The following is a 14,271-nucleotide window of genomic DNA, read 5'->3' on the forward strand; positions in this document are numbered from 1 at the left end:
ACAGGAAATACCTGTCTGCTGAGATTGCAACCTTCATACATTTCATTGTAGAACCTCAGAGAATTAAAGCAAAGATGTGAAATAAATATAAAACAATTTTTTGTACTTCTTGTCTTTAATTAGGAATGTCCTGTAATAAAATCTGTCCCCACCTAGCCAAACACAACAGCTGTTCCACTGCCCTCCTGTGCACTGTGTATGTATTAAAGGAGGAAGGCAAGAATAGTAAAGGCACTTGATCTAAACAAAAAAACCCCATCCTCTCTTTACAGTCTACAAATGCAGCCACCTGCCTTCGATCTTGCTACCTCTGCAAATACATCCCAAGATTTAAAGTGATAAATAACCAGGATTAAACAACTGCAAAGGTCTTAAATTCTCTGAAGCGACGTGGTTTACAGATACAACCTTGAATTGAATTCTTCATCAGCATGCTTCCAAGCACGTCTTACATTAACCAGTATTACCACAAAATGAGAAGATAGAAATGACAAAATGAATGTTTTGTCTCCAGCTACTTTAGAGTCACTCCTGTTGATTCTGTACTTGCTCCTGGGTACTGGAACACCTTCATATTAGCAGATGGCCCCAGATGGCTCAGGGCTCCCTGTGCTAAGCATCATATATGCAAAGCATGCATATGTTAAACAAAAGGAAGGAATTTTTTTCCCAATATAAAATATTACCGAAGTATGGATTGCATTGCTCAGCACATTCTGGAGATCAGACCGATGAGTGGTTCCAAAAGGGGACTATGTGAGTTCAGAGGGTTAGTAAACCAGGGGTCAGGGTGCAGTCTACAGAACAGGGCTTAAGCTGCTCCTTGCCAGAAGCTGTGGACAAGCAAAGCTCTGTGCTGTTACTCTGGGGAAGTAGTTCCCCAAACATTACTACAGGCCTCTCCCAGGAAGAAAACCAAAGACAGCTAGGCCTTGACTGGATGGCCCTTCTGATATTCCTGTGTTCTGCTACACCTCCCTGATACAGGCCATTGTTCTAGTTTTGCCCCAAAAGTGTTCTGAGAAGCACTGGACTGCATGAGTCAAAGCCTTTTCGGTTGTGCCCTGCAAGAGAAGAAGGGCTGTTAAGCCTCCCTCAGTTCCACCCACCTGTACCCAGCAGAGACATCATAACCTCAGCGCCTGTCTTTCCCTGGTAGTGTTGCCTGCGCTGTGGGCTGTCAGCATAAGGGACCTCTTGTTCCCTTTGTATGATCAGACAAGCCATGTTTCAAGCTGGCTTACATCAAAAAGATGCCGTGCTGGCCCTGCGAGTTGGATCTCAGGCCCAGGTCTCCCAATGACTACCATGTATTTTCTGTGCAGTTGCTGCACAAAGAGATTCTCAAATGAAGGGAAAATCTTTGCAGGGTGAGATCTTAATAAATAACACAAAGGTGAGGAAAAGGGCTACAAGAAGCACAGTGAATTATGTGGCCATTTATGGTTATCTGTGTACACTGTATACTTCATAAAATTATAAATTCTTAGGGTCTTGGCTAGATAACCAGATTACAGCATCTCACCTCTCTATTTCAGTCACAATTACATTTTGCTGCTACCAAATCTAATCTGACCCCGCAGCAGATCCTGCAGAAGTGTGGGAGAGAGCATGTGTTTTCTACACCAGAGTATCTACTCTCAGGATGTAATTACTGTTACACCTGTTTAGTGATCACAATGCCATGTTCTCAGAGGCCTCTACCAGGTCACAGCCCACATGCAGTACCTTTTCCAGCCTTATTCTCTGCAGTATCAGGTTGCCTAAAAAAACAGATCACACCTAATTTAGTCTGAAGGCTATTTAAAAAAACAGATAGGGTATGAAGCAGTGAGAGTGAAATACTCCTCAGGTATTTTTTTTTCTATATTCCGGCACCGGAGGTCTGAAATTATTTAAGAGAAGGAGAAGAGCACTGTGCAGTTTCTGAAGAACTCAGCAACCCCAGGCGGGGATAGTGCAAGAACACCTGTTCTTTCCAGGTCCCTACTGGCTCTCAGCAACTTGCTCCTGTTGCATTCAACTACTTATAAGTTAAAGGCTTCCTTCTGCCTTTAGCACAAAAGCACCAGCAGGAGAGACTATTGTCTGTCCACAGCACAGCCAAGAGCAAGAAATGAACAAAGACTGGATTAAATTCTTAGGCCAGTAACAAACGTTTCGCATAAACAACACATAATTAGGTCTTTGCAGGCTAATTACAGGGTTTCGGATTAAGAAAGTGCAAAGACAGTGTCCAAAGGGAAAAAAAAATAAATTAAATGTCCTTGACAGTGCAGCTGGATAGCAATGCCACCTGCCGGCAGATTCCCCAGCACCGATTAACCAGGAAACAGGCAGCAGCTTTCTAACCAGGCCTCTCCTGACCAACAGCTACCTTTCTGTTACACCACTGTCACCCAGAGCAGAGCTCACCAATGGAGAGCAAAATAAACACAGCTGAAGTTAGCTGTAGTGTTCAGTGCCTTACTGGAACATGGCACCAGTGGCCAGCGTGGTGGTATGGGGCAGCTGTCATCTTAAACATGGTGCCTCTGTGATAGATGTACACTTATAAAACTGGATATGAATGATCTTCACACTGCTTGAAAAGGCTCAAAACATGCTTCCTTAGAGACCTCAGCACCACATGCTGCTCTTCCCTCAGAAAACACTAGACATTTCATACTCTTGTGAATCACAATTTAAGACTGAAATTGAATGGGCAAGAAAACAATACCTGTTGTCAACAGCCAAATAAATCATGATCTCTGCACTGGACAGTAATTTTGATAATTCATTTTGTCCAGAGATGGAACTAGAAGGCTGGGTGTTTGCCAATAATTTTAAGCAGCAGCTTCCTCAAAAGCTTATCACCCAACAGCTTCAAATATAGCCAAGTAGCAGACTGGAGGATTTTCAGGTGTGCCCAGGATCTCATAACCTTCAGGAGGACCCACAACCACTTAAAATCCAGCCACTTCATGGATTGCCCACATGACAGTAGAGAGCCCAACCTTGAGAGTTGAGCAAGAACTCTGGAAACTCATTTCCTAATAGGCACAGCAGAGATCAGGGAGTACTTTTAACAGGTACAACAAAGCGAATCAGAGCTCCATCCAGTGGCCAAGGTCCCCACCAGCACCTCACCGGGGCAGGTTCAGCAGGCAACCCCAGAGCAAGTTACTTCAGCCCCTCTGACCTCTGCTTTTCCCCTGTATATAGAACTCACTCAGTTTTCCCTGCTGCAGAGGATGACTGGGAAGCTCATATATTCCTGCTGCATGAAACATCCAAGTACATCAGAACAGCACAACTTGCCCAAGTTTAGTAAATACTGAACCAGTATCAAAACTGCAGGCCCTGCTCAGCACTGCAGGATGATACATCTTTCAATGGAGGCAAGTACTTCCAAAACAAAGTGGTATTTACAAGTTTTTTCTCATCTTGATCTCTTGTACATTTTTGCACAGGCAAAGGATTCAAGTTCAGGCAAATAATAATAAAAACAAGGGTAACAAAGAATTGCATTGTCCATGAGAACTGGCTGAATCAATTACTTGCATCCACCATTCTTTCACATTTGGGTTTTTGTCTGTTTTGCCTGCATAAGAAAAGAAACTTATGTAACTGTACTGTATCTCCTTCCAATAACTTTTGGGACTACTACCAGTTGTATCAATTGTGGAGAGATCTTTAAAAATACCTGGTCCCTTTCCTGCTTTGTGACAATTACTGACTAGATCCAGGAGGTCCAAATGAGCACCTTCCACCATGGGACTGATGAAAATCACACAGCCCGTTTATATTTGTGCCTGCATAATTACAGCACACAACCAGGAGGTAGGACAGTGTGGTAGCAAGGGCTTAAGGAGCAACAGGCACAAATCTCAATGGACCAAGTCTTACCAATTCTGTTGCCTGTGGCACATGTTGTAAGTGGGATACAATACTTAAAATGCTGCGAAGGAGGATGGGGCATGGCAGCAGCAGCTCAGATAATATATCCTTCCCACCCCAGTGACTTCTGTCTGAAATTCCTGTTGCTAAAAAAAATTCAGTTGAGTTCTGTGTGATTCCCAGAATGGAAAATACTGCAGGGGACATACAGAGTGGGTGTGATAGGGAAGACTGCCACACACACACACACACAAGTTTCTGGAGGACTTCTATTATTCAGCATTTTAGCAAATCTCAACTTGTACAGCCATGTAGGATCCTGCAGCCCCTTATCACCTGACCTCTGCCCCACACCATGACTTCTGATAGCAGCAGTCTCCCTCCATCCCTACCTCATACCTCTTACATTGTTCTGTTGTTCCAGCCTTCATCTTCCCCCTTGATACACATTTTTTTGAGACCTGGTAGCAAGGCTCTCTATCAGGCATTTGCATATCAGGTCGACATCCCACACCACTTCAGAGTTCCCTCATGCAAATTCCTTGATCTGGATTTCATCACATTCCTCTACATCTCTTACCTTACCATCATAGCCTTCACACCTGGTTCAGCTGCCATAATAGTAATCTGAAGCAGTATTAAGCAACTGTGCTTCAGTGAAAAGGCCAGCAAAATTAACTTATTTCCTGAGGTAGCAAGGCATGGACAATTTCTCTGGCTGTATGAGTCTGTGCTCTAGGGAGACTGGAATCTGTTGGCCAGCTCCAAACAGCAGCCTCAAAGATACTCAGTCCCAAAAAGATGCACATGATCTCAGTGCTTCTGGGGAAAGATGGGGGAGGGAAGAGTGCAATATGAACTCAAACCTCTTTAGAAACCCAAGAATCTACATGAAAGTGGGTAGGAAAGAAACAAAGGCGTATAAAAGCAGCAACTGCTGGAACACTTCAGACAGCACTTGTAACTAACCGGGCAGGAGAGAATGAAGTTCTGTGGCTGAAATGATAGCTTGTAAGTAAATTCTGGCACAGAAATACTTTAAAGCATTACCAAAGCATATCCAGCATGTCAAAACTGATCAGGAAAAAATCCTCTGTCCCGAAACAGAAAAAAAAAAAAAATGTATTTTTTGGTTTGGTTTGTTGTTTTTTTAAGAAAAAGTGGTCTGACTCCTTTTCGTACAGTCAAAGTTGGCAACTACTAAAACCCTAAAAGAGGAACAGATCACCTCACGTTACTAAAGGTCTTCTGCCTTTTCCATATTACCATGGAACAGTGGAGGAGTTTTTACGATCCTGACCAATCTTGAATAAAGCAGCAAAAAGTAGATTATTTCAATTAAGTCTGAACCTTCCAGCCAATGCAGTTCTTTACAAGTCTAATCTCTGGGTTTCATGTTCCTATTTGCTTTGTATCTTCCAAATCTCTACTTTCTCCCCTCCAAGTTTTTCAGGAAATTATGCCATCTTAACATAAAATATAGCCTGAGGAACAGCAAGGATGTTAGTGTCTTCTGAGAACGTGTTTGGGATTAACATCGTTAAGAGAAGCCCAGAGATAAAAGCTGCTTACCTGGGCAAGATGCTTTGGCATCGCTAGTTAGAAGATACTAAAGTAGCATAAATCAAAGCATGAGCCCCATGAGAAAAAAGAAGTGGGGTTTTTTGTTGTTGGTTTTCCCCCTGCTGACATTTCAGAACAGCGCTTCCAAAAAAGCTCCCATCACCAGGTTAAAAGTCAAGGAAACTTCAGTTCTTACCTATGTGTTTTCATGTTTTATGTTCATAAGGATGTAAGGACTTGCTCTTCTGGATCAGGGCTTTAGTCTCTAAAGAGTTACATCTCTGTGGCAATTGCAAAGTATTTCACAACAGAAAAAAGAACTAGGGAAAAGACAGGGTTCTGGCATCTTCAGAAAGTTTCACATATCAAAACAGTTTGAAAATTACCCCTTGAGCAATGCTATAAATCTTACTTAAAACACCACGGCAGACAGACACAAAGAGTTTTCCATTTATTTGCTCTTTAATGAACTCCCCACACTCTGACCACTGTACCCCTGATATTCTTGTCAAAGTCAACTACCCTTGACTCCTTTTTTCAGGCACTCCGGAACTGTGGTTCCCGAGGAGCACTTGCTACACAAGGGATTCAAGAAGTGGAATTCCCACATCAGGGTTATGTACACAGGGACCTGCTGGCTATTCAAAAGTCAAGGCTCTGGAAGGAAGTGAACAAGCACTGAGCAAATTCCATGGCTAGCACACACACGCACACACACAGAGTTATGCCGGGGTCCAGCTGCATATCCAGACCTGCCCCATCTCACACTGGACTGTCAACACAGCTGGAGGGTCACTGTCACTGCCTGCCTTGGTATTACTCCTATGGCTTTTCCTCTTTCCATTTGACTAAGATATGCAAGATCTGTCTTGCTGCAATTCAGACAGAGGAAGATTCAATACACAGCTCACGGGATCAGAAAGGCAGGCCAGACCTCCAGAGTTTTTACGTTTAGGAACTGCAACTCCAGATGTGGGGGGTAAACTATCTATTGCGAGCTTCCTTTGAACAGCTGATGCAGATAAACAAACAAAACTTAAGAGTCCTTTCCTGCTGCTATTTTAGGATAAAAATCATTCAGCTACCATTATTGCTCTAGAGTATTTTGCTGTTACACTTTCTAGTCAGAGAGAGCAATAAACTGTCCAGAGAAAGATCATATCTCAACCCCTGAAAAAAAATAACGTATTAGTGAATGAACTGTCAAAAAATCATTTATGTAAAAGGATGTTCTATTTACAAAGGTCAACTTGCTCTTTAGGACAAGTAAAACTACTACTGGAAAAAATATACATATGGAAACGCCTCATCTTTCAAATAGACATTTACAAATACTCTGCTTCGCTTAAACTACTAGAAACATTATGACATTTGAAAGTAGAGAGCATTCTGCATGCAGTTAGAATAGAAATTACATTACTGAACTTCAGTGCGTCATTTCTTATCATTGTCAGTGACACACTCTTAGGCTCTTCTAAAACACCACAGCCTGGCTATTACCTTAGGATCTCAAAAGGAGGACATGGATCTTCATTAACAAGTTATCAGTTACTCTTCACTTTGCCATTAAAAAAGGACATCCCGATTGTCTTCTCAGCAGGAGAGTCTGGTCTTGTCAAACTTGGTGTCCTTTTCCCTGAGTTTCCCTCTAGTGTTTTGCTAGGCAGGATGATCGTCGGCTTGGTGTATTTACAAGTCCTTGGTCAGCACTCTTCCCATTATAAGGCAGAGTTCAGAAATTCAAGGAGTTCTGCACGGTTCCGGTCTCTCTGTAGAGCAGAAAAGCAGAAGCAGCAGTTTAACAGACCCGTACTCAGTGGACCAAGGCTGTAAACTGTTTTCTGTGGGGCTTTCGCATCTCGGGCTGCATAACCCCGCTTTCCGTGAGGCTTTCGCGGCTCAGCACGCTGCACCACAAGCACTCCCACATTCCAGCAGCTGGATGTGACTAGCTAGCAGTTCGGTGTGAGTGCCCGGAGGAAGCGCAAGGCAGCGGGTACTCGGGAGAGATGCTACAGGAGACAAGCTGTCACCGTCGCTATTTCATGAGACATTCTCTAAGTGCCTCCCCGTGGAGGCTCCATCGGGCTGTCAGCATGCAGCTCACAGCCTGCACGGGAGGCAACTCACAAGCAGAGCAGATGCAATTCTCTGGTGTCTGAGGCAACTTTCACTGTATGCACAATGAGTCTTGTGCTTTGGGAAGTATTTTTTTCTATGCGTAAGCAGGAGCTTGCGGCATAACAGAAAAGGAACCGTGAATTTAGGTTTTCTTTACATAAGAGATGGCTCAAAGAGTCAAAACGCTTTTTCCAGTGTTTTTAAAAGTGACCATTAATAAAACAACTACTGAATCTTAAAATATTGTGAAGAACTAATGTTCAATTCAGCATGTTCATGACCATGGATATCAATCAAAAAAGGACCAACATCAAATATTTGACATCAAATATTGTAACAAGCAGGTTACTGGGATAAGGCTAGCAAGCATTCAGCTAACAACACAAGCTTCAGCGCCACAGAAAGAAGATCATGTATTTTTGATCAAATTTAACTTGGAGTGCTCAGGTCTGCTTTGGTAGCTATAGAATGAACTGGAACTGTTGAATCAGGATCCACTAAACTGGATCCCCTCAGCAAAGTAACATGTTTAACACACTCTGACTGGTACCAGAAGCCCTCTGCAGATCACTAAGTTGTGGAAACTGCTGAAAAAGAGTGAACATATTAAAGTGCTGAGTCCAAACACCCACAGCAATAGCACAAAATGCTATTCGTGGTATCTATTTCCCTGGGTATCTCAGCAAAAACATTTGACTGCATTGCGAGAATGCATGAGCACGTGGTATTAATACTACTGGCAACTTTTTTTAATTCCTCTCTAAATAATGCCTAATCTCACACACGTTAGAAACACAGTAAAGCAGCAATTACCACAGTTGACCACAAGAGACTGGAAGATGATGAGCAAAATTAAAACTAGTGCAAATTAAAGGAACAGAGCGCGCCACGAATCAGCTAAACATTATGGACTGACTGAAATTCTAAGAACCTGCACAGGCATCCTTTGGTTTATCTACTCATGCCTGAGCAGTCCAAGCCCACTCATAACACAAAACCTCCCAAAAGAATTAATTTGAATTTCTCAGATGGCATCACAGCCACATTAAAAGCAAGAATCAATTTAAAACTCCTAACTGTAACACATACTGTTCTACAAAAGACTACTATTAGAAAAATATTAAAAAGATACAGTATTTTCCCCTAGGGATATACAGACTATTTTAACTCTTACCTCTTTATCCTCCTTAGACTTCTTTATTTTCATCTTAATTTTCTTTCCAGTTATCATGCTGTAGTTTTCATTCTTCTTTTTGTTTTTAAAGAACTAAAATGAGACCACACATTAGAAAGACTAAGCTTTATCTTGTAATGTTACAAATCTTAAATAAAATTACAGATAATAATCTTTTACACTTCCTAACTGTCCAAAACAATAGATAGGTTTCTATTTGCTGATGACAAAACTGGTGGCGCTATAAACATTTTTATGATGGGACAGATTAAGTGTTTAGATGAGAAATATAATGGGACTTCAGACTCACACAAGTATACCTTGGAAAGCTGAACAGGTCCTGTTTTCTCTCTCTTCTTCTTCTTTTCTTTCTTTTTCTTCATTTTGTTCTCTTTCTTCCTTTTCTACAAGTATAAGATGCAAACTCTTATGCTTGCAGACTCACAAGGACAAAAAAAGGAAATCCACAAGTAGCTCTCAACACTCCGGCTAGTCAGGACAGCCACTACTGCTTGCCCTTACCATGCTGAGTAACACAGAAAGTAAAGCAGCAGGGTGGTTACTGAGAAACAGAAATGGTCTGAGCCCCCATTCTCTCTTATAATGTAGCCCCAATATATAAAATCACTGAACAGAAGGTCCTAATAAAGCGAAAAATTACAAGAAGAATCATCTACTACTCTCTCACTGACTATAAATCATTTCTTCTGACAAAGGCTATAAAGTTATCAAGATTCCCCACTTCTCTTTTCTTCAGAGATTATTCTAAACTCTAGCCAGACCATCAATGATTGGCAAAAGGAACCTTTAAATTATTTCTCCTTTAGTATACAGTCAAGTATATGCCAACCTATCAGTTCAACTACTGTAACCCTAAACACACAATTCAGATTTACATAGCCACAGACAACAACATTACATCTTACATGGCATTTAAAGTTATCAAAATATGAAGAAATATTTTCTGTTTGTTAACTACTTATTCATCTTTGTAAAGGTTTACCTTTTTGTTGTGCTTTTCTTTTTTCTTTTTCTTTGATTTAGACTTAGGAGAATCTAAAATTAAACAAAACAAAACCCTGTAAGTTTAGCATTCTGAGAAAGGCATTTGGTTTTACAGATAAGGCATATAGAAACGTAAAACGTAAGAAGAAAATGCTTTAATTCAGCTATATGTATTACCGCTGGTTGAAACTAACTCTGAGAAAAGCAACACAATAACTTACTGCCACTTACTGGTCTAACATGAAAACTGAAAATACCTCATTTACTCAGTGATTACTTATACCAATATATTAATCAAAAGAGACAATACTTCTCTCTTTCTGCAGCTGTGCTCAAGAGATTGCAAGAATCTGTTTTATAGCCAGGGGTCCTGTCTCTCAAAGGAGGCAACAAAAAGTACTGTCGGGGCTGACAAACCACTGAAAATACTATCACTGTATGAGGCAAATGAAAAACTCTTTGTACTCACTCAGCTCACCTCCCAACTTCAAGGTTTTTAGTAAACTTTGTAAAGCAGGAACTCACAAGGTCTATAAACCAATCATAGATTTTAAAGATTACATTGTGACTGCCATGTGAGGAATTGATTTTGAAGCAGCAGCTTCGACTGTGGGTCTGTAAACCTACAGAGATTGTGAAACAGCTTACCAGTCTTCCAACAGACTGCCTCCAAGCTATCAGCTCTGCAGTTTCTTTACAATAAATTCCAGACAAAACATAACATTATAGGAATATACCAGAGCACATCCAGACTCAAAAGCTAGAAAAGTCTAACGTAAGGCTGCCCAAGCAATCTTCTTTTGGCCTTCTAAGGACAAATGCAGCACAACTGTGTCAGAAGAAACGAAGAAAATCGTAATTCTATCACCATGTTCAGTCTCTTGGTAACAGTGGACCGGACTAAGCACCCACAGGGGATGGTATACCTGGCCAGGGGCTTTTACAAATGTTTGCCAGCATCAGGGAAGGGGTACATTCAAGAACATTGGGTTTCCTTCCAGGCTCTGAAAATCAGTATGATGTGGTGAACAGACACCTGCCCAGTTTTATACTTTTGCCCACATCTCTTCCAGACTCAGCTTTTATCTCCCACCATTCTAGCCACGGTTCTTGTGACCACAAACCCTAGAAAAACTCCTCTAGACCTCTGCACTGAACTGTTGACTTCCTAGGCTAAGCCGGGCCATCTTTTCCTCCTGTTCACTCTGAGTTGCCATTCCACAGCACCTGGTCTCCTCACTAGCTCCATCTGTTTCCATACCCAGCCACCCTGCCTCCCTAGTTCTAGCTCTGATTTGCCAGCTTGTCTCCTGTCTGCAGGGAACTCCCCTCCCAGTTCCACATACCGAGCTGCATTCCCAGTTTCTGTACCCTGATGCCTCTCTTTCCACAGCAAAGCGTGTCCTTTCTGCATTCAAGTTAGCTTCATTTTCCATACAACCTCTGTTACCAGCAAGGTTAGAAAAGGTGGGTGGGGCATACAGCTCAAGAGAGCAGAAGACCATTTCCCCCACCCTCCTTGGAGATTTCCTAGCCACTGCCCAGTGTCTAACAGCCAGAGTTACAGCTGCACTTGCTAAGTAAGAGAAACACAGATTAAAATGTGCTGGAAGAAATCTCCATTTTGCTATCCCAAGCAATGTTAACACCACTCCTGCTACACCCAACACATGAGACTGGGGCAACCTTCACCATTCAAGGTCTGTAACTGCAGGCTAGGCAAGCTATTCCACTGCTCTGCTGCTAGGATGGATTTTTACTAGATCTAATTCAAATCCCTCCTGTTGCAATTTAAGGTCATCATTCCTTGCTCTGAAGTCACACAATGATTTTATGCTCCATCTCCATAGTGGCAACTACCTACACTGGTATATGTGTCTTAGCAGAATTACCTCACGTCTTTTATTCTCTGGGTGGAGCAGAGTTGTTTAAACATGCCCTTGTAGAACATTTTTTCTAGATTGTCTCCTCTCCCCTGTGAATGGGAAAACTTAGGAAATTTTTAGCTGTAGAGTTTTAGCAAATCTCTGAGTGTGCAGACTGACAACTTGAGCCTAATTCAGATTTTTTTTCCATATAAACATGTTTCTTGACATCCTTCCAAAAAATGAATCAGAGAGCATGCCAAGCATGTTCACACATTCAGTGTCTCGCATGACGTTTTAATTCTTTTTAGGAGTTGTAGACTGAATCACACAGAACAAAATTCATTCAAGAAGAAAGGAAGACACACCTCCCCCCCTATCAAATGTACAAGTTCATAGATTTTAATATTTTTGGAATATATTTATGTCAGATACATTGAATCAAGCCACTGAGGTATGTGAACAAGTAATATTTCTATACAAATATAAATCTGCTTCAAGAGAAGCAGAACTAAGTCTCTGTTAAACTGTGGGATACACAGTCACAAACATGAGGTCCTGTACCAAATGGTGACGTTTCAGCTGACCCTGATGTTCTCATCAGAACTCCAGTTCATACTAGAGTTCTTCCCAATCGCAGTAAATACACTTCAGTGTTTAGTCTGATTTTATTTAAAAAGGTAATTTGGTCACCTTACCTGCAGCAATACTGAATATTTCGATACAGAGTATCAAAACAATGCAGTCTTGATATGATCAGTAATACATTCCTCTCAGGGTCACAAGTTATACTCATAGAAAAAAATTCTGCACTTACTCCCAGATAGCATCTACCCTAAGTCCTCTAAGTAAGCAGCAGCTTAGTATGGAAAGTCTTAATCCTGCAATGCCTGCATATGTGTTACCACTGAACTTGGTCATCACCATTAACAAACTTCACTCGAGTCCTCACAGCTAAATGCTTGAAATGTTAGGACTAAAGTAAGACTAAATCAAAGACCCCAACTGTGGTCTAGAGTGACAGGTGAGGTAGAAAAAAATCTGTATTCATTATACTTTCAAAACAGTTTTAAGTATATACAGAGTACTGTTACAACATAACATGTCTTTGAATGGCAGTTTCTATTCTATGTTAATTATTTATCTATTCCATTCTATGTTAATTATTTAAATTAACACAGGAACATTGTATCATGTGTGGAAACAGATACCTTAACACAGCAATACTTGTGAATAGTCGGAAAGGGTTGAGAGAACACTCTGAACATGCAGTATTGGTATTCCACAGTCCCTCTGTGGTGTTTTAGACACGTTTAAGTTAAGGTTTAAATGTTTCCAGGAGTGCTATCAGAACTGGTAAACATCACGTGTATGCACGGTGGTAGCTTACCTCTGCTACTTGAAGAAGACGACCTTGATGATGAGCATGATGAGGAAGAAGAAGTGGATGCAGTGCTAGAAGACGATGTGGATGAAATGGATGATGATCTGCTTCTACTGCGTTTTCGTTTCCTTTTTTCTTTTCCTTAGAATAACACGAGGCAACAGTGACAAGCATGCTAGTAGCTACGGTCTAAAAAAATGATTCTTCACAGAACTTAAGCACAATGAACCCCTATTCTGAGGGGGTGGTGGGCTTTTTTATCCCTCTCCCAGTGTGCCATGGTCCATTACGATTAACAAGTGACAATGCCCAACATCAGGGTCAAACGTGGGGTAACATGTAAAGGATAACACTCACACCATACCACTGAAGCCCATTAGCAATGCCTACCTCGGACTTTCAGCTCTTCTTGTGAAGTTGCACAGAGCGGCCTACTTTTTTCATCCTTTCCATTATCCATATCTAGTGAGAGTCAAAAGAACGGTCAGTAACACCATTCCAAAAAGCCTGGGGGGGAGAAGGCGGGGGCAGGGGGAAACCAGCGGGCACTTGTGAGGGCAGCCCCACCGCCGCTCCCACCAAACCCCGCCACGCCGTAGCGAGGCGCCAGCTCCGGCCCCCATCCCCTCGCGTCAGGGACCCGAGGCCGAACCCCCGTTTTCGCGTCACCCTTCAGCGAACCCGTCGCCAGCGCTGGCGCGGCCCGGGGCCCCGCACCGGCCCCGCCAGCCGCCCGCGGCCCGAGAGCGGCCCCCACACACCACCCGGGTCAGCCCACGGGCCGCGCCGCCGTTTCCTGAGGAAAAAGCGGGCTCCCCCCCCGCCCTCACCCCCTCCACGCGGCCGGGCCCGGCGCGGCGGCTCTCGCAGGACCCCCCTCCCCGACCCACCCCGGGAGGGAGGCGGCCGCTGCCGGCTCCGGGGGCCTCCCCGCCGCTGCGCTCACCAAGGCGCGGCCCGGGCCCCGCCGCGCCGCGACCCGGAAGTGCTGGGGCGGCCCGAGCCCCGCCCGCCGCCGCTTCCTGCCCGCCGCCGCTCCGCGGGGCCGCGGGCCGCCGGGGCCCGGCCTCACGGGCTTCCCACGGCAGCGGGGACGCGGCCGCCATCCCGCCGCCGGGTACCGGAGCCCTTCGGCACGCCTTCCTCCCCCGGCGCAGGGATGCGAGTCGAGCGGAGCTGGCTGCGGCTCGAGCCCGGCCCCCGGGACGTGGCTCCCCGCTCCCTCCCGCCGTGGAGAGGCCGCTCCGGCGCTGCCCCTCGCCGCCACCCTGCGCGGGGAT

At 43.6% G+C, this 14,271-nt stretch overlaps 1 protein-coding gene across 2 annotated transcripts; it reads right to left on the reverse strand.

The window, feature by feature from the left end:
- Positions 1–5,885: 5,885 nt before the first annotated feature.
- LOC104362944 (protein FAM133-like) lies at positions 5,886–14,141 on the reverse strand. Of its 2 annotated transcripts, none has more exons than XM_032989396.2 (7): positions 13,938–14,141; positions 13,382–13,453; positions 12,998–13,132; positions 9,741–9,793; positions 9,058–9,141; positions 8,738–8,830; positions 5,886–7,211 (listed from the first exon to the last, which is right to left on the reverse strand). In XM_032989396.2, exons 1-7 carry the CDS (start codon positions 14,095–14,097, stop codon positions 7,161–7,163), a joined length of 648 nt encoding a protein of 215 aa, XP_032845287.2. In that variant the 5' UTR covers positions 14,098–14,141; the 3' UTR covers positions 5,886–7,160. The 2 variants fall into 2 exon arrangements, with proteins under 2 accessions (XP_032845287.2, XP_042645851.1); XM_042789917.1 differs by having other exon boundaries at positions 13,882–14,000.
- Positions 14,142–14,271: the final 130 nt, after the last annotated feature.

The sequence above is a fragment of the Tyto alba genome, unplaced genomic scaffold (assembly GCF_018691265.1).
Source record: "Tyto alba isolate M040663 unplaced genomic scaffold, T.alba_DEE_v4.0 Super-Scaffold_16, whole genome shotgun sequence".
NCBI classification, from domain to species: domain Eukaryota; kingdom Metazoa; phylum Chordata; class Aves; order Strigiformes; family Tytonidae; genus Tyto; species Tyto alba.

Bases quoted from the DNA above. Each gene is read 5' to 3' on its own strand.
- LOC104362944 (XM_032989396.2), bottom strand. From the start codon at position 14,097: ATGGCGGCCGCGTCCCCGCTGCCGTGGGAAGCCCGTGAGGCCGGGCCC. The intron at 9,142-9,740 runs GTAAACCTTTAC...TTATACTTGTAG, and splicing joins AAGAAAAGCACAACAAAAAG to AAAAGGAAGAAAGAGAACAA. The intron at 7,212-8,737 runs GTAAGAGTTAAA...TCTGCTCTACAG, and splicing joins AGTCTAAGGAGGATAAAGAG to AGAGACCGGAACCGTGCAGA.